The 27222-nt window shown below is 44.9% G+C and overlaps 1 protein-coding gene across 6 annotated transcripts in view; it reads left to right on the top strand.

The window, feature by feature from the left end:
- tox2 (TOX high mobility group box family member 2) overlaps positions 1–27222 on the top strand; it is a 115313-nt gene that overhangs the window by 43346 nt on the left and 44745 nt on the right. For all 6 annotated transcript variants that reach the window (XM_035631492.2, XM_035631493.2, XM_035631495.2 and 3 more), the window contains one exon: positions 13034–13126. In XM_035631492.2, coding sequence (XP_035487385.2) covers positions 13034–13126 — 93 coding nt within the window. The remainder of the gene's footprint in view (positions 1–13033; positions 13127–27222) is intronic.

The following is a 27222-nucleotide window of genomic DNA, read 5'->3' as shown; positions in this document are numbered from 1 at the left end:
TCCCCACATACCACATTCACTCATCGCACGGCCTCATTCGATTTGCCTGTACATTACGTGAGCTGACAAAATTCATCAGGATTTTTCCTTTTCTTTTTTTCTTTTTAACAAATCCAATTGACAGACCTGGTGGGATGGGAGATCGATGTGATCCGGAAGAGGCGAGACAGCGAGATGATTATCATATCATTGATTACAGTAATTTGTACACGGGGGCTGTGAGTTGTTGAAGTGACGGGGCGTTCACTGACAACCACACAATCTGACCACTTCTTATGAATCGCGGGCGGATCGGGAGTTCCCGATAGAGAAGTCAGGGACCTGCCAAGCATCAACTGGAGAAACTAAAAATAGAAGCACAACAACAATGGAGTTCACCGACAGTAAATCATTGTTTTCATGTATTTTCAACAACACTTGATTCGTCCGACTGTAAAAGACAACACATATGTATTGAATTTACACTGATTTAAAACGGAACCAAGCAAATATTAGCCATGCTCTTTTCAATTCATATGGGGAATATAGGGAATCAGGTCTCAATTAAGTCAAGTCTCATGTCCTTATTTATGAGATTTGCAGTTCATCCGATTTACAGTTAGTCGAGGCCTAATCTCTATGGCGAAGAAATAAAAACTGGACAACAATTAATGAACTTGTCATCACTTATGAAGGATGCTTGTGTTTGACTTGAACTTTGTATCGCCTGGGAACGGAAAAAGGCCCACGGTTATTACTTTGAGTATTAGAAAAATGTGTCTTCTTCATCTCACTGCTGCCGAACTAGACTTTTGGACGAGTTGTTGATGGGGCAGATCAAGTGTAAGATTAACCTCTGGACAACTGGAGACTGCCGCTTTAAAAAAAAAAAAAAAAAAAAAAAAGTATAGTAACCTCAGAGAAAATGTAAATGGGAATTAAGAATAATACAGAAGTGGGAAACAGTATTTAAATGTTTCAGCATCTGTGCTCTGTGCTTTGGATGGGTGTTACATAATTGTCCTTTTGTGTCCTTGTTGTGTCTCGTTGCTTATTGAGGACACGGCCTTCCCTCCGGCAATAGTGCTGCGTGAGACAATAACCCAGATACCTGTCAGCTCTTTCTGATTCTCCCTCTCTGTGATTCTTAGCCTCACTCTATCTTTGTGATCCCATTTCATCCTCTCATTCTCACTCCTTCCCTCTCTCTCTCTCTCTCCCTCCCTCTCCCTCATGGTCACTCTCTTAAGTGATTGCTACATTTCATCTCATGGTAAATCGGCCGTCAGCCCGGTGAGCTCCCATTATGCAAATGATGGGCAATTCAATTTCAGTTGGTTCGGAGGGGGAATTTCTAATTAGGGTGAGGCACAGCAGCACTCGAGATGGAGAGAGAGATGTAAAGGCCGCGAGAGGAGACGGCAGAGAGCCGCCGTGTGAATGGATAGAGGAGGTGAAGAGAGAGAGAGAGAGAGGAGGCTGGAAGAGGAGGCGTATCCATCCACAGAATCAACACCTGCGTTACAACTACGCTCTTTCTACTCGCGCTCCTGTCATTGTTTTTCTTCTTCCTTTATCATTTTAATAACGCACTGGTTCTGGGGAAACTGTTTTTTGCTCTTTTTTTTCCATCTAGAAAAGGATATTTATAAAATGTTCGTCGTGCTAAAGGGCAGATGTGTGAAACAAACATGTTGACGTTTTAACTGTGGGAACCTCATAAACTCTTCATCATCATTTGGCGCGTTCAGTTTTCAGATTGGTAAAAGTACAGTTTCACATGGGGAGAGCAGTGCAAACTATAAATAACTACCTTTGACTCATGGGCCACTTGCAGTGCTTCACTACAGTTTGGTGTCATTACTTGTGGCGGGTCGTTCATGCAGAGTATTAATGGGGTTTTTCATCCATTGACTGGAAATCGGAATAGCTTTGCATAGATTGTTGTGTCAACAGGAATTTCCTCTTGGTGGTCAGAGTCGAGTTTCAAATCATGTCAAAGTTTCTAGCGTCAAGTGTTTGAGTCAATTCCTCACAAACAATTTGCAAATTGGTTGACAATTCATATCTGTCTGTCTGTCTATCCATCTATCCTTCTTCTCACCCCTTTTCAAACATGTAAAGCAGCGAGTGTTGGACAGTTTCTTTTTGCTTTATGCTCTTATTGTTTGTGAATATCACTCCTCTATATCTGTCCACTTGTTTCATTATTTTCTTTTGTTGTTTTTTAATTGTTTTTTTCCCTTACATGTTTGGAATAAACACATTTTCAATTCAATTTTCAATTCAATCTATCCATCCATCTATCTATTTATCTATAATGACCGATTCATTGACAATGAAAATAATCAGTTAGTTGCAGCCCTGGTTTAATGCATCTGGACAATGAACTTGAACTTAACCGTGGGCGTCGAACAGTTCTCTACAACTACGAATTTTTGAATCTATCTATATTCAAAGGCGAAATTAACAGGCTCTGCAGAGTGAGAGTGAAAAATTGAGATCTTAAAATAAATGGACTACACTAAAGGCTATACGTACAAGTACATATTGGCTCTCCAATTAATCCACCATCTATTCAGTAAAAGAAAATTGAACACTCAGTTTTATTAATATTGCCAATGACATTTCAAGCACACAGGATTTTTTATATTTTCTTTTTCTGTTTTTGCCATTGCAGTTCTCCTTACTGCACCCTAGTAATAAAAACCTTGACAAAAGTAACTCTGCTACTTTCAAATGACTTAACATGATAAATACTATTTACACATTAGCAGAACATGCAGTTTTTTCCCCGGCCTGCAATCACATTTTCCACAAATGATTGTTCCTGATGTTGTGCTGCTGTCGGACTGGACCGGTCCTATGCAGCAGGTTTATTTTGATGGAGAATCTTTTTTTTCTCTTCCCATCACTGTAATGAAGCATTGGTCTTGTCTGTGTTTTTTATTTGTTCAGCAGCCCAGAGGGACAGCATGTTTCCTGCAGGGAGAACAAAAGACGAAGAAGGGGAAAAAAACTTGGTCAAACCGTTTCATCTTGATTGAGTGAATGTGCTCAATTCAGCTGACGGCTGTTTGCATAGTCAGGTAGTTTGTGTCCGCAGTGTGTGTGTGTGTGTGTGTGTGTGTGTGTGTGTGTGTGTGTGTGTGTGTGTGTGTGTGTGTGTGTGTGTGTGTGTGTGTGTGTGTGTGTGTGTGTGTGTGTGTGTGTGTGTGTGTGTGTGTGTGTGTGTGTGTGTGTGTGTGTGTGTGTGTGGCAGAGCTTAGTTAACAGTCATTTAGGATTTGATCTATGTGTTGGTTCATTTTAGTGTCTGTATCACACGCTCCCCACTCTGTCTTTCTTTGTGTGTGAGTGTGTGTGTGTGTGCGTGTGTGTGTGTGTGTGTGTGTGGGAGTCTGTGCACACTCGTGTGGGTGTTTCAACTCTTTTTTTGCACATCCACACACTGTAGCTGAACATGTGTAGGTGTATGAAAGTGTGCTTTCACACACTAACACACACACGCACACACGCACACACACACACACACACACACAAGCACACACAGAGAGGGAGAGGGAGAACAGAGGATTCAGCTGAGATCAGCAGCTCACCCTAGGCTGTCAAATATTCTGTCAGCACAACCCAAGAATCACAATTGGACTCTTTGGGAGGCATTAATTCAAAGCACCGTAACAATGCTCTCTGAAACCAAATCAACTGCCTGTAGTCAGCATATCAACTCCCAACTAACTCCCCCCCTCTATCTCTCTATCTCCTCCTCTGTCTGTCTCTCTCTGTTCTTGCCTCCTCTCTCGCTCTCTCTGTATTTGCTGCCTTGTCTTTTCCCATCCGCACTGCTTCTCTCTCTCTGTGTGTGTGTGTGTGTGTGTGTGTGTGTGTGTGTGTGTCCCTCAAATGTGTGATTGAACCTCTAAATAAGTTGCTATAGCTGACTTACTGTACAAGATTGCCCAATATAGAAAGCGGCGTCGTCCGTGGCTCAGATCTTGTAAATGTAATATACTGTGATCGGGGGTTTGTGCGTCTCAACTACAAGAAGGAGCCAAACGTTCAGAAACGCTCTGTTGATATTTATATTTAGCGAGGAACGGGACGTTTTTTTTCAACAGTCACTTTAAAGCTTCAAATTCAGAACCATTTCAAGCATTATTACTGTGATGGACAGTGTAGTATGGAGTGTTTTTTTTTTTTACTTTGTTTGCATTTACTCCTGATTAGAAAAGACAACCTTCAGCTTATGTTCTTTGTAAATAACACCCTTCAGAGGTGGTGCTGTCATTATGAATCACAATGTGAGCTGTTTGGAACCATTTGGCTCTTGTTTTAGGGCGGCAACCATTATTTTTGTGATGTGATGTTCTGTTCATTGCATTCATTTATCAAAGGTTATCCTAAATTAATAGTAATTTCCCAAAATCCCATCATGATTTCCTCAAGCCAAGTTGATGCATTGTTTCATCCATTCACAACGCAAATATATCCATTGAATTTCACTTCAGCTTTATTCCGGGGGCTGCACGGTGGCGTAGTGGTCAGCGCCTTCGCCTCACAGCAAGAAGGTTCTGGGTTTGAGTCCCGGTTCAAACCAACCAGGGCCTTTCTGTGTGGAGTTTGGTCCTCCGGCTTCCTCCCACAGTCCAGAGACATGCAGAATGGTGTCAGGTTCTTTTGAGACTCTACATTGCCCGTAGGTGTGACTGTGAGAGTGAATGGTTGTTTGTCTCTGCATGTGGCCCTGTGATAGGCTGGCGACCTGTCCAGGGTGAACCCCGCCTGGATAAAGCAGTAGATGGATGGATAGATCTTCATTTTGTTGGCATTACTACATTAATACGTTTTGTTATGGGAACCATTTGTATCCTAGTCGTAGAATTTTTATCAAACGACAGCTGCAGCCTCATGGTCAGCAGTCCTCCGCAGCAATCTCAATTTGCTAAGGAATAATTCTCCCTACCTTCTGCCTTTATAAGAATAATACAAAGTAGCTTTTGCATGTACCTCTATTGGAAATTTTTTTAAAAATAAAAAAATACAGAAAAAGAGAAAATCCCCCATTTTGTACGAGCTCAATCTTCTTCCAACCATCTGTTTTCTGCCTTTGACGTGCGCGTCGTGGCCGGCACGCAGCAGAGGTGCTGGCTCTGCTTGTCAGTTGCTGGTTGTAAGTTGTGTTGCTGCAACATTGGGTTGTTTTGCCTTTAGGAAACCGCCTCGTAAAAAAAAAGATGTGGAGCTCAGAAAAAGAGAAGAAAAAAAAACGACAACCCCACAGATAAATGAAAATGAAAAGTTCCTTTTCTCCCCTCTGTATCGGGGAGAGGAAGGACACCGGCTGCACTCTATTAATGTGCCTCCGTCTCTCGCGCTTTTGTGTCAGATGTGATACAAAGAGCAAGTGTGTGTCTGTGCGAGAGAGACAGTGGCAGAAAAGAGAGCAAAGCCAGTTTATGTCATCCGGAGTTATTCCAGTACACGTTATCCTTGGAAAGGTCTTTAAAATGGCCCGCGATGTGAATAAGAGACATAATTCATCAACCGATTGCTTGTCTCTCACATTCGACTTCACTGTATGAAGCCGGATTACCTTTCCTCTCATTTGAATTAAAGCAATTTAGTCTGCAATGTTGCACTTTGATAAATCCTACAACAAAATGTACTCCACCATTGACGAGAGCAAATCTTCAGCTACATCTATAACGTCCTCTTCTCCCGCATGGGGGAGTAAAAAAACCAAAAAAAACATGCAGCATTTAATCCGCTCAATAATCTGTCCTTGGCACTCGGCTGTACTTAGTATCTTCGCTTTACCTTGGCACAATTTTAGATGGTGCTGCCGAATTTTCCTATCGCACCTGAAAAAGAAAATGCCGTGGAGCTCTGCATTGTTGTTCCGGTAGATACAGAATGTAGTCTTGTGTGACAGGCCCGTGTAGCTGCAGGCAGACACACAAAGTCGAGTTAAAACGAACAAGAAGGAGTCGGGGAGGAGAAGGGAGAGCAGCAGACGTGTCATCGAAGTTGGAGAAATGAGCATGAAACTGTAAAAAAAAAACCAAAACTATACTCTCTACTCACTATACAGGCCACTCTGGTTAAGGCCCCAGTTGGGTTAGAAGCTGCTGCAGTCAACTGCAAGTGGGACTTCCCCAGCTTTACGCGGTAACGCTTTGCTCATCCACTTTGGACGGGATGATGTGATGCGCCGCCGAACCGGACTGTGGTTTCGAGGCCGCGTACCTCTGCGCGTTCGGGTTTCAAGCGGCAGCGCGGCCAGATCGGGTGCTAGGCAGTCGAATCGCCTTAACGCTGATGCAAGTCCTTCCGGACGTCAAAACGAGCCTGCAGAGAGGAGGCAGAGGTCAACCGGTGAACCTGGTATGGTCTCATCTGGTCGAGGGTCGTAGTTCCCGTGCACTTCCCTGTTGATATGACGCGAGCGCCAAGCCGTGAGGCGCGCCCACCGTCGGGCTTTTAAGCGTGCGTGCGAGTCCTGCGTTGCTCTCTCCTGTACGTTTCCAGTGCCACAGGTAGAGTCAGCTGATGAGGAGACAATTGAAACATTCAAATAAAAATCAAAGACATTATGTTCAAAGATTTCACCAGTGCCTGCCTCTGTAATGTCTTTGGGTGAAGGCTGTGTCCCAGATTGGGAGCTCTGTCGCAAGGAGCTGTATGTCCAATTTTTCTTTTTGGGGATGCCTTATTTAAGAAAACGATGAAGGAACATGAAGCAAAAGGAGGAATCTGATGTAGACCGCTCCTAAGCCGTTGAGAGCTTTGTATACAAGTAGAAGGACTTTAAAATCAATTCTTGAAGACACAGGGAGTCGGCGGCGAGTGGATAAGACTGGGCTGATGGGTTCTCTCCTCTTTGTTTTTCGTTGGCAGTCGAGCAATGGGCTTCTAGATGAGTTGCAACCCTTTAAATTGACTTTTTAGGAAGACCTGGGGAAAAAAAGGGGATTTGCAGTAGTATATTTGAGTTGAAAGCATGGATTCATTTTTCAGCATTTTATTGGGACAGGAATGGGTCGTACCTTGGCTACGTTTCTGAGGAGAAAGCACTATGTTCATATGGGACCTAAAACTGGGTATGTAAAATAACACTTAAACTGGACTCAGGGGACGGGAGCTCTTGAACACCGCCAGATAATCTGAGCCGAACATCGATACCGACCAAGGTTCCAGGTCCAGATTTCTCTCGTGGCGGAAGTGTGAGTCCGTCTTAAGACTTGTTCCTTCTAGTTTTACCCAGGAAGTCATTTTACTACGTGTTTATCAAGCAGCTCATCTATTTTGGTTTCGGGAGCAACTAATTCGAATTTCTGTCTCATCCTCATTCATTTGATTCGAATTATAATCATTACTATAAAATCAGTTGTTCCCCGCATAGAGGCACTGTAAGCACACGCATGTCGATACTCACACTGTGTGTGTTTACACCAGGAATGGACCGAGAGTCACTGGAAAAAACCTGCGGCCGGCTATAAATAGCCTCGTCTCAGCGGCTGGTGTTGGCTGGATATTCCCAATGGTGTGATCAGTAGTGTGAGTGTCAGTGGTGGCCTGAGGCAGGTAGCCCCCGGGTTCATGCCCTGGTTATGGTCGAGCTGCTTAGCCCCTTAGCTGACAACCTTTTCCATACGTAGACACACACACACACACACACACACACACACGTACAACTCGTCTGCGTGAGTCTTTCACTGCAGGTCCTTTAAAACAATCATAATATACACACAAATACTGCAGCCAAATGGAAAATGACCTACCCATTGATTTATAATCTATATGGAAGCACCCAGAAATATCTGCGCAATTACTATAAACACGTGTCCAATTTGCATCAATGTGTTTTTACAATTCAGGTTTCTAGCTTGTGGCCATTATTAATCAATGTGTTGTATCGGTTCATTATACTACACAAGTACTGGGTTCACAATAGACTCTGAACACATTTCTATGCCTGGCTCATGAGCCATATATGAATGCATGATCCTTTCTACTGGTATAGTTTCAGTCCGTCCTTCCCTCTTAAATTAACAACACTTTAATATCAGTGTCCTCAAGGTCTGAACTCACAGATGGTGGCATGAATGCTGCAGATAAATTAACATGAAACTATGTAATTGAAGCCTTGCCTAAATCCTGCAAAGTAAAGTTAGTTTTAATAAAGTTGAAAAGCTGTAAAATCCGGGTCGGGGGTGGTGGGAAGAGGCAGCATCTGTTGTAAGAAGCTAAAAAAGTATGAAAATCAGAAATGTACAGCAGAAATAAAACTGGTATCATCTCGCGTCAAATTAATTGAGATCATATTCAGTGAAACATTCATGAGGTAGAAATGATTCATCGCGATGCAATACGCAAAGCACTGTTGCACATTGCACTAAAAAACCCACAGAAGACGTGATTCATTCTCTGCTGTTGACTGTTAGACCAGCGCGGATGGAAATCAAACTGATATTATCTAATATGTTTATGCAAAAGGATCTGACAGCGTTGTTGTGCGCTTTATGGGTGAAAGTATCAGGGACAACGGCGCCAGAGAGCAGGAGTGAACTGCGCCGTGGCTCCATGTGCATGCATTGTTGAGTGCACATACAGTGTGGAACAGCGTCTCCGTAATGTATAAATACAGAACGTGTGCACATTGTGTGTGTGTGTGTGTGTGTGTGTGTGTGTGTGTGTGTGTGTGTGTGTCGTATATACCATAGATGAGTGATAGAGTTTCCCCATAAGCCGGTCTAGGCCTTGCATTCCTCTCATTGGTGGAGTTTGATGTGTGCTGGCCTTTCAGCTAATCTGGGAAGAATGTCGTCTACAGAAACACATGTGTTCCATTAGGTCCAGATCTGCGTAAATAATATAACACGCAGCAGCTAACGTTACAGGTAACTATAACCCCACAGCTGTGTCTCTGGCTTTACAGTGCCCCGACCAGCGCGGCCTATAAAAAGGCAAAGCCAGCGCTCATAGCTAATGAGTAGATGTATCAAGGCGTCTACTGAGGCTGCTGATTTTTTGTTCTCATTGATGAGAATAAAATCAGTAGTTTATTAGCTTTATTTAGTGTTTCCACCTCAGGAAAACGTGACATCATCAAACAATGTGCTATTATGATTAAAGATATTTTACCGTGGAGCAATAAAATGATGATAAAAAAAATCCCCAAATATATTGTCCTCCTTACATTTGTGATAATATCTGATTTTATCAGTTGTCCTCGATTAAATCACGTGTCGGCAAACATCTCAGCCCCCCTCGCCGCCTGAAACGTACTTTCTCAACACCATTCGAGGGACACAATCAGCCCCGTGCATCGCGATGATGTTTATCATGTGAATCTGTACGTGGACGTGAATGTTTGTCACGTGGCAGGAGTCGTGCGAGAGAGAGCAGCCCAACGCAGCCCAACTTCCTATCCCTACCCCTCCCCCCATTGTTAATGCCTCTAGATCCAGACGACCATCATTGGGTCTTTGTGTTTATTGTCTGCCCGATCTGCCTGCGCTGATTGGCTCCATCCTACCGAGCGACAGCACAATGTTTGCTTTTGCTGTCTGCCCTGGGGAAGTCCCTCTTGTCCTCAAACAGGCCCCTGGCTACAGTAACTGATACAAAGTTCAGAGGATGCCAGTCTCTTCCTGGTGTGGTGCAGCATCTTCCTGTGGCTGCAAACCAAAGTTAGTTAGACAAACTGCGTACGAATTATGTATGTACTTTTTGGTTTTTTTTAATTTACATTGATATGATCTCCGAGAGGATCGCAGTAATACGAGTAAACATGTGAACTCCTATGTACTTTTTGTTTTTTAAAAATTTACATTGATATGATCTCAGAGAGGATCGCAGTAATACGAGTAAACATGTGAACTCGTATGTACTTTTTGTTTTCTTTAAATTTACATTGATATGATCTCAGAGAGGATCGCAGTAATGCGAGTAAACATGTGAACTCGTATGTACTTTTTGTTTTCTTTAAATTTACATTGATATGATCTCAGAGAGGATCGCAGTAATGCGAGTAAACATGTGAACTCGTATGTACTTTTTGTTTTCTTTAAATTTACATTGATATGATCTCAGAGAGGATCGCAGTAATGCGAGTAAACATGTGAACTCGACATTCCGCTGTATTTTGGTCAGAAGAAGAGTGTGGGTGTGTGCGAGGTGGGAGAAAGTAAAAGAAAAAGAAAAAATGAAGAGGTTAGACTCAACATGGTGTCAATCCGCGATGTTAAAACGACTGGCAGCATCTGGTTCTGGTGGAAACATGGCAGAAACCAAAAGCCAGCCAGAAAGTGAAAGAGGGACGAGAGGGGTGAGGGTGTCTGAAGTGAGGCCTGGGAAACAAAAGGAAAGGTGTCAGAGAACAAGTGGAGAGAACAATGCCTCTTGCACTTGCAAACTGTTGTGAGCCAGCGAGCGAACGCGGGGAGTTTTAGCTGTTGCCTGTTCTGGGTGCCAGCACTCCTAATGAGTCTGTCAGGGCCAGTTAGCGCGGCCGGGACTGTTTGTATCCCCTCCAGGCCACAGACAGCTGTTATTAGCCCCGTAATGGCATGCCACAGGGCCGGATTAGCCTGGCACACTGGAGAAATATCAAACATTCACCCACTGTGGCTCCCTCCGCCGGCTACGGCGGCTGTGTTCTGCGATCGGCGTTCGCTTGGCCGCGATGTTGGCAGGCTACCTAACAAGCCACGTCGGGAAAAGTCTCCGGCGAGAGAGCAGTAGGGCCGCTGCGAGACAGAGGAGGAAAAAAAGAGAGGTTTTGAGAAGAGGACGTCCAAGACCCAGCTCGGCACGCCGTGTTTCATGTCACCTGACCAAACACTGTTGTTGAGGAAAAAAGCAATCCATTTAATTATTATCCACTGGAAAATGCTGCAAAAACGCTGCTCGGCTGCTTCACAAGTCGCCGGGCGAAGGTCGTAAATGAGAGCTCCTTTTTTTTTTGATAACGCCGTGTCATCACTATGCGAAAACCCTATTGACAAGATGGCCACTGCTGTCTACTCATCCGTTTTCACCTCTCATAACGAGCACAGGAAATCAACACCTTACACAGCAAGTTCGCTCTCTCCCTGCACCGGGAGATAACCTACCGCAGTCTGCGATAGGCCCACGCCGTCAGATCGGCACACTGTTAAAACATACGGTACAGTCGGCTGCTCTGCATAGAATACTGCTTATGGAGTATAAGTCCTGCACTCTGAGCGTGCTGTTTTATTCAATATCTTCCATGCATGGTATGTTACATAAGCCCCATGCGCAGATTGTATTTAGGCCCATAATTATAGTACAATCTGCAGAGGCGTTTTAATGGCGGTTCCACTGTAGAATCTCAGGCTCATGTGTGGACCGGCTGCATGTTTGGGGGGGGGTTCATTTTTTGGGTTCTGGGATATTTTTTCTCACTTAACTGTTAAACGTAGTTAAACAATGGTCGTCGTGCTGCAAAGCGAAGTGAAGCTCTGAGTGCGGCGGGTCTGTGTGATTGCAACTGGATGAAATGTTATAAAGAAGAAGCAGTGGCGCCCCCAGAAATTTTTCCAAAAGCCATAACTGAATTTCAGAAATTCTATTATGTCGTTGTGGTATATTTTGGAGTTTTGGATTTGAGGTTTGGAGAGTTGTATTTTGTTTATTTAAGTCTTGCTTTTGTTACCTTAGTTGTTAAATACTTGTTTTTCCTTAAATTCATTTGGGTCCTTCTCCATCAAACCTGTGACACTTAAACCTAACTACACTATTTAATTATTATAAAAAAATATGCTTTATGCTTTATAGTACCCAATGTAAAATATCAGATAGAAGCATTTTACCACCATGTAGCAATATTATGCATATGCTACATGCAACTCTCCACGGGGGGCCACTGGGGGGGCCAGTGATTTCGGCCCCCCCTTGACGGCGCTTGACAGGATAGAAGTGTTTGAGAAGGATAATGTGACGTTAGCAGACTGCATGGGTCAAATGTGGCAAAGCCATTAAGCACTATAGCAGCCATAGGCGTCTCCAAATATGAATTCACATGTTTTTTTTCCCTCTGATTAACAGCTTCTACATCAGCGGCCGCGGCATTTGTTTAAGCAGCGAGTAGTGTTTAAAAAGTAGACTCCTCAACGCCAGAGGGAAAGAAAGAATGTAGCTCCTTTTGTATCAATGAACACACATACACAGTCGGTTATCGCTGTTATACAAATCAGGCGGCATAAGCGACATGAAAACTGTCACTGAAGGGAGAAATTAACATCAAGGAATCACAGGGGCGGAGGGAGACGAGCACAGTTGAGCGTTAAGAAAGGAGAGAGATAAAGAGCTAGAGATAGAGAAAGTGAGATTTGATGCGAGTCCTGGGACGTGCCGCCGCTGTGGCGGTGAGCCGCGGTGTGAACCCCACTGAGCCGCACCGTCTCTCCCTGGCGGCGGCCACTTGTTGCGAATCATTAGCTTTCCCCAACCGCAGCGGGGCCCTGCCAGCAACTCCTTCAGGTCGCCCCGTGCAGCTTTACCTCGCTCAAGGAGGAGCTGGCTGGCTCAGGAGCCGCCGCTCTCTAATTCCAGCCGTGGAACGTATAGAAAGATGGTGGCGGCCGACGGCGGGCGGCGCTCGGGAGCCCCGGCTCCCAAACACAACAGCTTAGTTCCATTAGTGCCGCCGATGAGCAGACCTTTATCCAGTTATTATGTGTGGTCCATCGCCATGAGGTGATGTGATTTGACGTGGCAGCCCGTGTGCAGGCTTTGTGATTTGGGCGGAAATTTACGAAACGAAGACTGCTGAACAAAATGGGGATGATGAAAGGGGGCCGCCGCATGTTGCACGGCTCCGCTGTGGGACCCCCGCACCTCGGGCGACCAAATAAAACTTGAGCAATTTTGAAACTGAATTAGTTTGGAAACACCATTTCATTCAAATCCCTATCGTTTCATCGTGATTTTTTGTCAAAGTGTGTTTTACCATTGTGGGAATTGTCAAGCTGATTCCTCTGTCAAAGGAAGAAATTAAGAATCTCCCTCTCTCCTTCTCCCCCTCCAGAGCAGATACGCCGCTGCAGATCGAGGCGTGAGGCTCTACAGTTCCCTGCCCATGCGCCCAAACCCTGACGGCAAGAGACTGCCCTCTACTGGGGTAAGAACCGTTCCTCTCTGCCCCCCCCCCCCCCCCCCACCCCGTCTTTCTCACCTCATCCACACCTACACGTACCGAAACACAACATTTAACCCTTCCGCAGCCAGCGAGAGCCACAGAAGAAGTTCCTACACCGGCGGCAGCAAGACAACACAAAACACAGGATGGGAGTGACATATCAGAAGCTGGGTGGACTTTGACACTTCAGTATTCAAGGAGTCAGTTTTTCTCACTTAAGTTGACCTTCCTTATACATGTGGTAGCTGGGAACTGCGGTTATAGAAAGCGTCACGGTTACCGGTGTGTGACATGGCACCGCCATCGGCTACCACGACTCCTTTCTCACGCTCTATCCTCCTCCACCACCACCACCACCACCACCGGAACTCAACCGGTGGGCTCTTCCCACGCTCAGTCCCCATCTCCATGAACTATGACTGGCCACCGCGAGGTTCCCAGTAAAGCACCCGTCTGACTCTGTGGTTTGTGCGGTATCTGCCTGGTTGGTTTTACACAGAAGCGCGTCGCTGCAGCCGATAGGTCAACTAACTGCCTCCTACTATATTTGTGTGAACACAGAACGAAGACATGCTGTGGCTTTGTGGATACAAAACTCTTCTGCTTCTGACTGAGAGGGCAAAAAAAGGAGGGACGAGTGTTGATCAAGTGTAAAGTAGTTGAAACATTTCATCTCTAATTATGAGGCAGTTGTATTGGGACGTCAAAGTCGAATTAATCAGCTACAGTATTTTATCGTTGCTGCAATTGTTCATGGAGATGAAGAAAGCGAAGCAGGTGAAGTTTATTGAAGTTTGGTGACGCAGCACTTGACAAAGTGCTGGAACAGTCGGTCTAACCTGTTTGTGGAACCGTTCTCTCGGTTCTATTTAAATAAAAAATGAAAACCTTTTAGTGTCGTGAGAATCATAATTGGAATCTAAGCCTGCCTCGCTTTTATGCATTTATGTAGCAAAGGAGAGAAAAATGAAAGAACAAAAGAATTTAATTTCATATGTCTCCTTCTTTTTTTTTTTTTTCATGTTTCACTTCATGCCGGTTGCCTTTTGAATTATCTCTTCGCTGCTCCGGGGCTCAATGAGAGGGAGAGTGGGTGAGTGAGGAAGAGACAGAGTAAGAGAGACAGACAAAGCGAAAGCTGCGTAATATTGTTGGTGCGCACCTTTTTTTTTAATTACAACAGAGATTGTATTGATGTCTCGGGCCACATGTCCTAAATCATTCATCAAGGGGGGGGGGAGTGCTAACAAAGCGTTTTCTCAGAAACCCATCCCCTCTCAGGGCCCGGAATCATACGTTATATAAAGTGAATATTGTTAATGCTCGTTCTGCGGAGAGACCCACTTACAAATCACGGGGAATGAGTTCCTTGTCAGGACACGCGTGAGGCGGTAAAGATATATGTCCACTTTCATCAGATCCCCTGTTGTGTGCGAATTAAACCGCCTCTAAATCCCCTTTGCAGAAGTTGTTCGTAAAGTGACCAGGAATATGTTCAAAGTGATGGCTAAACGTTAATGTGAGGAAAAGCCTATATTCTAAATCTACCACAACTGCTGCAACGACTTAAAGAACTGCCCCTCTCGGGCAGAAAAGGAGACAAGCGCGTGCTGTGTTCCGCCTCGCTCTTTGGTTTTCTGTCATTTCCTCTTGTCTGTTATTACCTGGCTGCAGCACCGGTACAGTAGCACACTGTAGCTACAGGCTGCGTGCAGGGGCGGAGAATATAAACCACTTAACATGCAGGAGGAAACCAGACGTTTTTCCATTGCACTTATCAGGTGTTGTGGTGAGAGCAAGTGTCAAGGTGCAGTAGGTCGCCCCCCCTCCCCCCCATCCATCCTCTCCTTCCTCCCATCTTCCTTCCCCTGCACACCCCTTTCATTTTCCCCTGATCTCTATCTCTGTACCTCCCTCACCTCCCCCCCCTCCACCACTCACCACCCTCGGTTCAGTTAAAAATGGGCTTGGCACTTCCGCAACACACCCCCCCCCCCCCCACCCTACCACCACCACCACCACCACCACTTCTTTTCTCTCTGTCAAACTAACCTCCGACTCCTGCTCTTCACCTCTGTGTTTCCTGTCAAGGTGCACTGCCCACCTCCCCCCTCCTCCCAACCACCGACTCTGCCCCCGCAACCTTTTCTTTCTTTCAACATCTATTATGGCTCCAAATGCTCCAAGTTCATTTTTTTTAAACGCTCAGTGCAGAGGGCATGACCCGACCACCCACCCCCCCTCCCCCCCCAGTTCTCCGTGGTGATGTTGCCATCACTGCATATATGTGTGTGTGTGTGTGTGTGTGTGTGTGTGTGTGCACTCCAGATTAGTGGTGTTGTGGGGACCTAAGTCCGTTTACTCAGTCGCATTATGGGGACGTGTCTTTCTTATGGGGACAAAGAAGGGGTTAGGGTCAAGGGTTAAAATTAGTCAGTGTTATGTCCTCTGAACCGATGGAGAGATAACTGGGGCGGGGAAGACCTTTGGGGGTGTGTGTGTGTGTGTGTATGTGTTTGTGTGTGTGTGTGTGTGTGTGTGTGTGTTGGGGAATTCTCCCTGATAATGGGATTGCAGATGAATCCGCCTCCAACTCACAAGTGCATGCTGCGATGCAACGCCCATTAGGCACGAATGTGCGTTGAGTGAGTCTGAGAGTTTGAGCGCACGCCAGAGTGCGGAAAATGTTCAACTCTCACTGACCCGACTTCAAGAGAACGCCGAGCAAACGAAGCTGGAACTAGGAGGTAGTTATCCGAGCCGAGTGTAAAGACTTAAAGTGTGTTGAAACAGCCAGGGATCACTCAATTATGTTTTGTTTGTTTATTCATTGCACAAAGAGAAAAAAAGATTGATTTTAGAGGAGAATACTTGCAGCGGGAAGTCACCGCATTACGGCTTTTATTCGGCACAAAATAGTCGGAGCACGTACGGCAACTCTCTCCAAAAACTTGCCCAAAGACACTCCGACATGCGAGCTGGAGGAGCCCAGGATCAAACAAGCGACCTCCCAATTATCTCTCCTCCTGAGCCACAGCCAAATGTACCGTAACATTCGGTGTTTTTTTCCCAACAGTGCTTGGCCGCACAGTATGAGCTGGCACCGACCGAGCCACTGGTGGGTCAGGTGAACTCGGTCCTGGCAATCAGTCAGTACTGTCGTCTGCAGCGCGCAGGCGTCTGGACGCGGACACGAAATGTAATGAAATACGTTGCGCGTTGACGGTGATGCACAGTGACTCCCAGAGCCGCCAGATTGGAAAGTTTGTTGGATAAGCATCCCGTGTATTATTTGCAGGCAGTCAAACGGTTTGAGCTAACGCCGCGGCTGCTGTTGTTGTTTTAGCTCCACACCGTCTTGACAGTGATACATAGGTTGAAGGTTCAGAATCTGCTGTAGTGCAGAGATGACAGGATCGTTTCGGCACTCCTCTTTCGCACTCTGCCCATCGCTCTCTCTCTCTCTCTCCTCTCTCCCTCCTTCTTTCTCTCTGTCTGTGTCTTTCTCTCTCTCCTTCTCCGAGCTGATTTGGAGCCTTGCATAGTCAATTATGGAGGGAGTGAGAGATGGTGTGGGGGCTCCAGCTTCCATATTTTGGTGTGATATTAATATTGCATGAGCACTATTCTGTAGCGAATATCTAAGAGACTGCCTATTAAGGCAGCAGCAGCAGAAGATTGTGACACACACACACACACACACACACACACACTGTAGATTTATACACTCACACACGCACACACGCACACACACACACACACAGCCAGAGAGCAGGGGTGAATCAGTCAGGATCAGGCGCAGGTTGTTATAATTAGTGTTTTCCACATTTATTTCGGTGGGATAATAAGAGTGACTCATTTTCCTGTTTAATATGTCATGTTTGTTTATCTTGACATGGTTCACATCCCACCATACAGTGCAGCGTGTTTGATGTCGGCGAGGAACTGAGGGATGTTCCACTGTAATTGTGCTAAGAATGGAATATTTTAACAAAGAAAACGGAGACACAAAACAAATGCGTGCTATATAAAAAAAAAAGAAGAAAAAAAACACCGTCAGGATAAGTGTGATATTGCGAACCAGGGGTGACCTGATGGCAGGCTATTTATCTTATTTTTTTTGTTGCTACTGCTGGTTGGGTATCAGTGAATAAATGTCAACATGCTGAGAGGGCGATGACAGAAAGGCTCGGCTCGTGGACAATCTTGATTGCCGAGTGGCGGTGACACCGCAGCGCCTGTGATGGACATCTCACTTCACGCCGCCACAGACCGTCCTCCACCTCTGATATTAACATATCCCACATTTAAAACAGTATGAAAACATAACACGTACCAAACGTATGCATGCTTTTTTTTGTTGAATAGTTGACATGGCGGAAAGTGGCTGAAAATATTGTCAGTTATGATACTTGTTAATAGCTCACCCTGTCTGAGAATAGACAGGGTGAGATATTAACTCTAATTTGCAGTTAGCAGTTGAAATAATTTCCCACTTGCTGAGTATGCCCTTAAAGACTGAAAATTGATAAGATAAAATATCCCAATATTGTAAAATATTGTTCATCCACAATAAGGATGGTTGCGTTTGCCCCAAATACTCCCAGCTTAGCTCTAGATAAGTTAAACCTTAATAACCACCAGACACGTCTTTGTTTTCACGGGACTCAAAAATGGCAAAACGCGATGACGAGTTTTTCCTCTTTTTTTTTTTTACATCGTTTTCCCCTCTCGCTGTAGCTTCGCTGGGCGCAGAGTCGAAAACAGTCAGTTAGTCCCGAGCCCAGAAGCATCACGCTGGGCCAGACGTCGAACAAGTGCCTGGTGACCTTACAGCCGCTGCTGGAGTTTAAAGTCTTCAGAAGGCTGATTCTCCACTGCAATATCGTCGTCCAGGCCTCAAAGAGTCTGGATCAGGGCCCACTTTCCCTCGCTAGAATGTAACAAGTGTGTGGAAAGAAAAAAAAAACACGACGGCCAAGGCCAATGTGGAGAGAAGGATGGCGAGAAGAAGAGGAGAGAGGGAGAGAGAGAGAGGGGGGGGGTGGGGGGGCTAGGAACAGACAGGAGAGATAAGAGAGGAAGAAAGTAGGAGAATCTTAACACCCCCCACCCCCACCCCCACCCTGCCACTTATATCAAACTAGTTGGCTTTCTCTGAAATTCAAATGGCAAGAAGGAAAAAAAAGAAGAAGAAGAAGAAGAAAAAGAAACCTCTGGCTTTTGAGGGGTGGGGGCTGTTGAGAATGAGAAAAAGACCTGCCATCTATGTATTAGTGCTCTGTAAATATTACATGAGATCCACATTCACTCAGTTGTTTGGCATTACTTCCACTGGATGGGTATATTATTTTAGAAACCATGCCTTGTTTATGGAGAGGCATGACCTACTTCCAGACACTCCTCTCTCTCTCTCTCTCCCTCTCTCTCTCCGGTATATATATATATATTTTTTTTTTCCTTTCTCTCTCCCTTTACCCCTTCTCTCTCTCTCTCTCTCTCTCTCTCTCTCTCTTATTCACTCCCAAACTGCGAAATCTCAACTGGTCGTCCCTGCTGAACAATTACAAGGCAGTGAGACCCAAATGGAGATGTTTGTAGAAAACAACATGTGTATAATTAAGGTTTAATGAGCTCTTGTCAGGGTGGAATGTGCAATTAGCTTGGTAATAGCAAATTCTGCCTGGATGTTAGTGGCAGAGGCTGGATGTGGAGTCAGCATGGCAGCGAATGAAACGCACAGTGGATTTATTTTGAGCCGTATTGACAGAAGTAGACGGTGCTGGATGCTGCATTTAGATTTAAATGCCTGTTGAAGGACCAAATACAGAAAGACAGCCTTTTTTTTTTCTTCATCTCATGGTGCTGTGTTGTATGTTTTCAAATTTCTGCACTTGTGCACACCAGGTTGGTTTCTTTGGGGGGGGGGGGGAATAGTTCTTGAATGGCAAATTGCCGTATGCTCTCCCGATGCAGAATGAAGCACGCAACGATAATTGTGATTTGAGCGCAGAAGGTCGTAAACATCATTGTTAGCACAAATATCAAAGGGGCGAGCATGTTTGATCAAATTTTCTCCCAAATGCATTCTCCACAAGAAAGTGATTATGTACGTCTGCCAAGGCCGTGCAAATCCCAAATCCTCCCAATTAGAATTTTCTTTAACATATTTTTTAAACACGTGATTTGTGGATGATAGCTACTCAAGCCTGGGCTCTGTACAGGAGCGGCTTGTTGGAAAATTTTAAATGCATCCGACTCACGACCAGTGAGTTATGGCCACGGTAGTTTATCCCCAGCTGAAATTATAGGGCTGCGATTATGATTTTCTTTTATCAACCCATCTGCTGATGTTTCTTCGGATCTTCATCAATTAGTCATTGAGTCTACAAAATGTAAGATACTGACGTTTGTCCACTAAAATTTCGCAGGAAAACCCAAGGTGGAGATTGTCATTCTTCCAGGCCACAGTTATTCTAAAAGGGTGTCGGATCAAGAGCAAATGGTTGTGGATTGACAGAAGCAGATGGTGCAGGATGCTGCGTTCAGAATTAAATACATGCTGGAGTCCCAAATATACAGACAGATGGTCGCTCTTTTCTGAGATTTCAAGAATCTACAACCCGTTGCTCCTGTCCAAAGGTGATGTCTTGAAATGTCTTATTGTTTTTTTCCGACCGTCCAAAAACGCAAATATATTCAGTGTTTTTCCCCTGGTCGTATTATATGTGACAGAAAAGCTGCAAGTCTTCCGATTTGAAAAGCTGGAACCAGGGAATTACCGATCAACGATGAAAATAGTTGCAGAATAATTTTCAGTTGATCAACTCACTAATGACTGTTGCTATAGGTCAAATGTGTGCAGCTTTTGTAAGTGAAAACTTGACAGACAGGTGAGCCTGACGTCGCGAGGGATTACGTCCGGATTGGACTATTTTGCACCCGATGATGGAGGTAGGGTGATGTCGACGTAGCAAGGCTTCGCAGGATCTGTCCTCGTGAGCCTGTGCACATATTGTAGGAAGCTAAATTTGGACAAACCCGTTCCTCGGACATAATTGGATGTTCTTGCGTGTCGATGGTTTGTGTGATGAGATTGACAGACTCACAAACACAACCTGAAAATTAAAAAAAAAAAACCCTCTGAGGTTGAGGTGGTAATACTGATGGATTCAGATAGCTGTATTTATTGAATACAATCAGCCCTCATTTGCTCTCAGATTGCTGCCTGGCATTTTCGCTCCAGGTCTGAGCTTTTCTTCTGTTCCAGAGACTCACTTCTTTGGGGAAGAGAACTTCCTCCACCAGGCCCTGCGTCTTTTTTAATAAGGCACTTGTGAGAACTGGTATCTTGCTGCATTCTTTTTTTCTGTTCTGACAGCCTTTCTCTTGACTTGGTGAAATTGCTGATTGTGGGTCTGGTGGTGGAAGAAAAATTCTGTCTCTCTCTCTCTCACACACACACACACACGCACACACACACACACACACACACACACACGCGCGCACCATGTTTGGCTCTTTCTGAATTACTTGACTGGTCCTTAAAAGAGAAGGCCCTTTGTTGGCTCCCTCTGGGACTGCCCTTGAAAGGCCCCTATTGTGTGGCCAAGCTCTATGATATAATGCAAGTGGGTTTATATAGATTTGATGGAACACACAGACGTGGCTAGCCCTCACAAGCCCTCGCGTGATGGGAAGCAGGAGATCAGAACCGCATTTAAAGAAATGAAATGCCCGTGATGGCCCCAGAAGCATGTCAAGCTTTCGTTGTTAAAGATTAATATAACTGATTTGGTCCAATTGACCGACAAAAACCCACCCACGCGTTTGACTTTGCGTCACAAACATATTGTGCTCTAAAATTATTTGGTGTCACTCAATTATCAATTTCTGTGTCAAACCTGAGTTTTGCTGGAATCGGGCAGTTGGGGTTGAATGTCAGCGATGTGTTAGCTTTGTTTTCATTGTGTTAACAGGAGCACAATGGTACGATTGTGTGGCGATCTGAAACCCTACACCTACCCAGAGCTTTCAAGGGTCAGAGGTGTGTGTGTGTGTGTGTGTGTGTGTGTGTGCCATTAGCCTGAAGAACCATGCCTCCTGAAAGACCGAGAAACCGAACCAGTTATCCATCCAGCATATAGCGTCTAATACCAGTGCTTCATACCAGACCTGCTCATCCATACTTCTTCTAAAACGCTCTCATTTTCCGAATATAAATTATGTTGGTTTTTTTTATTCCCCTTCCTCTTTTTTTACTTTCTAATCTGTCTCATTATTTCAAGGTGCCATTTGAGGAGTGGCCCGCCTCTCTCGAAACCCCTCCGTGTGATGGACAAGACCATAAAGCGCGAGCAATAAACCTGAGATGAATGATATGTCTCAACACTGATAGAGGCAATTAAGTCCATCATAAGGGAGAGAGGGAACACTCTTCTCCGGGGACTCGTTCACTTGCGTGGTTTAACATGATCCTCAGCTAAATGCCTTATTTTATTTCCTCTCTCAGCTCACAGCTTACAGTCAAGCACAAATTAAGCTGATGTGTTGTTTTTTTCTCTCTCTCACACAATTTGGTCTTTCTGTCTGATCTGCCCTTTTCTGTCCTGTCGTCATGCGTCTCCCCTCCTCTTCTCTTCTCTCTCTCCCTCCCTCCCTCTCTCTCTCTGTCCTCCCCATTTCGCCGTATTTGTCATGGTAATGTAAAAAAAAAAAAAAAGAAATCTCAGCTGCTCCAATTCATTTTGTGCTCCTTCAGTCGAGAAAGAAGGGCAATTCTGTTTCTCCTCAGTAGTTTCTGTGTGTTGAGGTTCAAACGTAATGAAGACCATATTTCATCTGCATGGAGTTATGTGACTGGGCGTGGCAGAACAGGTCTGTAATGGGAAAATAAATATTATGGAAGGTCTAACTTTGTTATCTTTATCTCGCTGGGATCAATGTGTGTGTTATTGGATAGGATACATTACACAAACATGTAGGTATGCATGCAATGTGCGCACATCCAGGGCCAAGAGCATAATGCCAGCGCGCTCAAGTTGTATATACAATGTGCGAGCACGCACGTACATAAGGAACACATAAAGGTGAAATACACAATGCAGCAGCAGAGATATCCACACATACATACACACGCACACACAGGCAATCCATATCTCCTATACAGCACCCCTTCCCCCACGCCCTCTTTGCTTTGTGTGTGTGTGTGTGTGTGTGTGTGTGCGTGTACGTGTGCGTGTGCGTGTGTGTGTGTGTGTGTTTGTGTGCCATCGAGTCATTGAATGCTCTAATGACCACAGTCCTGACACAGGTATTTTGACTGCTGCCTCTTTCTATCCGCACAATGACTGACATGTGATTAGTTACGCTGGGGTGACAAACGAGGGAGGCGCACGCCGTGGCCATGAAAAGAGACTAGGAGGAGGGTTGAGTCCTCTCCTCTCCGTGTCTCCCGCCTCATCTTTCTTCACATCTAAAAAAAAAAAAACCCAGTCCCCGACTGCAGTTGCTGTTCTTTCGAGCGATTTTGTATTCAGCGCGTACAGTAAAGCACAGCTGGGCTCGCTGCGACCTTATGAGAGGAGCCTCTCGTGTAGATCACTGCAGGTTAGCAGCGCTGTGGCACAGAATGCAAAATAAGCGTCGGAGAGGGAATATTGCATTGATACGGAAAAAAAAATCGGGTCTGAAAATGGTTTTGTCATGAGTGGAGCTCCGTTGTTGACCTTAGTAAGTGGACTGACCGGATTTCACATCCACATACCTGTCTTCTATTCCACTGAGATCCACACAGTTTTTACCAGAAGTTAAATGAGGGAGCACGGGAGCAGTGGTATCCAAACAGGACTTGGTTTTGGCAGTCACCCAGAGTTTTGGTGCTGGTACTGAGAGAGAAAAATTTTGGATCAAAAATCACCACAGCCCAAGTGGAGTTATTGGTTTGGTTTTATTTTTTACCATCAAACAATATGTAGTTAAATGACCTCAGTATGGAAATACAAAATATCAAATATGTTTCACTGGTGCATAAAAACTGAATGCTGGTTCTCCTTGTTTAGCTTGGACTGCGTTTTGGTCCTAAGCCAGTCATTGTTTTCCAAATCCAAATTCTTCATACTTAAAAAGAAAAGTTTAATGATGTAATCTTCGATGGGGAAACTTTTTTCCCTTATTGGTCAGCACGAAAACTGACAGTGTTTGGAAAGCTGCATTCTCTGATACGCTGCGTTCCAGTCAACAGTTGTTCTATAACCTCCGTGACTGTGGTGCACTTCCTGCATCAAACTGACATTGGCTTTACGCAAACACAAAGCTATTTATAGCTTCTCTCCCCACTTTATTTTCTCCCTCCCATTCTCCGCCTCGCTATCGCTCTCCCTCTCATGTATTTGCATTTCGGCAATGCAAACAGGAGTCTGGTGTCAAGTGCGTCAGTTGCACAGACCTCGCTTGTCCCCTTTTCTTACTCAAGCCTCAATCCAGCTCCGAATTTTTACCCTTCATCCCCCCTCGCTCTGCGACTCCCCTCTCCCCCCATCTCACTGTAGCTTTCCACGCCTCTCTCACCTTCACCCCCTCCCCCCTCACCCCCTCCCCTCTCTCTGTCTGTGTTTTCCTTTGCTCAATTGTTATGCTGCAGATTTGACCGCTATGATTAATGACCTCAAAGCCTCGGGAAAGCAAACAGTGAGGCAAACCTCCCTTCTTTTCGTTTTTCTTCTTCCTCATGCTGGATGTCAACTTGCTCATATGTTCACACCGAGCACATTGCGACCGCTGCCATAGAAGAAGTGAGAGGAAGACTTTGTATGCACAAACATCTCATCTGATTTCGGCGAACGACAACAGCCTCCACCTGGCAGACGGAACGAATATATCATCGCTGTAAATTTCCATGAATTATTAACTCCTACTTACTGCATTCTTTCTGCAGTTTCTTTGGTTTGTTAAAGAGACAAAGTCCATGCCCCTTGTGGTTCCAGGTGGTATTGCTGTTTGGTCACTGTCGTAAAACGCTGTAGTAGCGAGACGAGTGTAAGGACACAGGTACTTGTCCTCAGAGCTCCCAGGGAAGAGGCCAACACCACTTTTGAGAACACAAAGGAGAAGAAGGAAGTATGTACACTGGGGGTCCTACTTTTTTTTCTAGCGGCAGCGTTGGCATCATGGCTAGTTCAATGCCAGCAGCCTGGCTACTGTCCAAAGTAGGGTTAGGTAAAAAACAACCATAAAAATTCCACTTTGAACAAACATCCTTGAGTAAAATCGCAAATTTGGTCATAATTTTTTCACAAAAAAACGTGTTCCCAGATGCTCAGAGAATAACATGGTGAGCATAAGGCCTATAAGGAATCAATAATCGCAGATCAGAGTTGGTTTTAATTGCCATCGCACTGTGCAATTAATTTTAATGTAATAATGACAAGTTGAAGACAAAAAGTTGTCTATGTGTGCCTTAAATAATTCACCATATTTCATCATTAATTTGATAATTTCATCAATTATATAATTTATGATTTTTGTTTCCCTGCATTTCCATCCATTACCCCACCTTATTCCTCGAATCATTAAAACAGGAAAAGAAAAAAATCACAGCACACATTCCAAAAATGCTTATGTACTCGCATGATTCTTGCTTTTTTCCGGGTTAATATGTTCACGGTTGAATGCACTCATTGTAAGTCGCCTTGGACAAAAGCGTCAGCTAAACGAATGTAATGTAATTTAATTTCAGAGCCTTTGTCATCTTCCATGTGTTTGGAATGTTTAATGTGCACCAGAACAGAGACCACAGATGAAAAGGACCTCCTGCTCCAAGATCAGGTTCAGACACACTTAGACGCTCATGGTCCTGGTCTACGGCCCTTCAGCCCCGTGGAGGCTTTCACAACAAACGCGTGTACCTCTTACAACATGTTCAATATGACACCTAACGACCTATTTCTCGATTTGTTGTTTGGTCCATAAAATGTCATAACATGGTGAAAAATGGCGAATCGTGTTTTTCAAACCCTGAGATGATGTTTTGTTTTTGTCCCCACACCAAAGATATTAAGCTTTTGCAGTCATAGAGGAGCAAAGAAACCAGAAGACATTCAATTAAATATCCATTTAAGAAGCTGAAATCATAAAAAATCTCTTCAATAGTAGTTGGGGATTCATTTAGTAGTCGGTTACTAATCGATTAATCGATGAACCGTTGCAGTGAGCTCTAGATGGTTTAATAAGCAGACTTTTAACTTTAATCAGAGACAGGCAACAGCTTCCCCCATATTTCCTGACTTTGTGCTCAGGTAAGCTAAATGCCTGTTGACTTTAGCTTCATGTTTGGCTCACAGACATGAGCGCGGTAACTCTCACCAAGGGAGCGAACACGTGTATCTCCAAAAATGTCAAATTATCCCTTTCAACTCCAGAGTGGAGTCAGGCTGTTAAACTCCATTTGGCAGGGGGTAAGTGCAAACCAAGGACCAGAGAGCTTATATAGCTTGAATTTTCTTAAGGCCTTGCAGAGATTTCCTATCCAAGGCCCCCACCTCGTTCTGTGCCTCGGCACATTGATTCTACCCTTAGCATCACTGACCAGTTGGAAACCACAAAGAGGCAGGAAAAAATAGTTTCACCTTTCCCCTTGATTAAGATGTTGTTTTGTTACCCTAGCAAACCTGCCCCTCAGTGACTCCTTCCCATTGTGCAGCAGAAGCAACACCGCGGACTTCGCCTTGCTCTTTTAGCATTCTGTATTTAATTGTTTTCGACTTTTTCGCTCAATCGAGATCTGGTCTGAAAACAACCCTTTGCCAGACACCATCGCGTCTAGCGCAACGCGATCACGACAGCATGTAAGCTCATTTCCAGGAGCAATAAAGAAGGTGATTTCATTTTCATAGCGGAATACAATGATTGTTCCTGCAGCAAACTAATAGTGCTATCAGACAGAAATCATTGCACTAGGAGTAACAGCTCCATTTCAGGCTGAATCATAATGTGGAATGGGGCTTCAAATTGAATAATGTCGCCAAGGAACTGCCTTTGTATTGTGGTTTGTTTGGTGCTCTGACATTGTCCTGTATAAAGATAGAAACACAGCTGAAATGAAAGGGTATCTGGCGCTGAATATGTCTATCGTTCATGTGGGAAATATTCAAATATTTTGGGGACAATTCCCTGAAAGGGACAATTCATACTGAAGGGCACAGAGTACCTACGACGTGGCCCCCGGCCACAGCTTGAGAAGCCCAGGCCACTGTACTCACATCCATCGCGTTACTTGACCTTACAGTAGCAGCGGTAATTCATCTCAGCCACTGCGAGTTGTCTTGAGGTGTGTTTTGTTTTCTCATAAATGGCCGGTGCCAAATAGTGTCAGACTGAGAGGCAGGGGAGGCCTTTGGGAGCGCGCGTGTGCGTGTGTGCGTGTGTGTGTGTGCGTGTGTGTGTGTGTGTGTGTGTGTGTGTGTGTGTGTGTGTGTGTGTGTGTGTGTGTATGTTTCTATGCTTTTCTGTCTCAAGCTGCGGCCTCTGGCTTTGACCCCAGTGTTATTCACACCACCGCCAGAATAACCACTGTAGTGCCACTACCGCTGCTGCAGCCGCCCTCCTCCTCTCCATCTCTCTCTCATTCGCGCTCTCTGTCCTCACTCCGTTTCCTTCTCTCTCACTGTATTCCCCCCATGCTCATTGTATCTTCCCTATGCTACTTGCCACTTACACATGATCTTTACCCGATCTTTTCACCATTAGCTCATACGGATACGGAATCCCGCGTGTTTGTCATCCTCTCGCTTTAACTTTTTCTCTAACCTTTGTGCTCCTTGAGGTCGGCGTTGCTCGGTTCTGAGTTACAAGGGTCGCCGTGTGCTTGTTTCTCTGGCCAAACAAGGGCAGCGCTAAAGGCTGCTCTCACCTCTCGGGGTCTGCGTGGACTCTCACCCACTTGCTCGCTGGCTGGCTGGCCGGGCCGGTCAAAGCGTTTATTTGTGATTAATCAGCCATGCTCGTTTGGCCTGACAGTAACCACAGAAAGCAGCTAGGTCAGCTGTTGCTGTTTTGGTGAATTTATATCCCACTATTAC

Source organism: Scophthalmus maximus, chromosome 6, assembly GCF_022379125.1.
Source record: "Scophthalmus maximus strain ysfricsl-2021 chromosome 6, ASM2237912v1, whole genome shotgun sequence".
Taxonomy (NCBI): domain Eukaryota; kingdom Metazoa; phylum Chordata; class Actinopteri; order Pleuronectiformes; family Scophthalmidae; genus Scophthalmus; species Scophthalmus maximus.
Note: the sequence above shows the minus strand (reverse complement) of the source record. Positions and strands in the feature narration are given on the sequence as shown.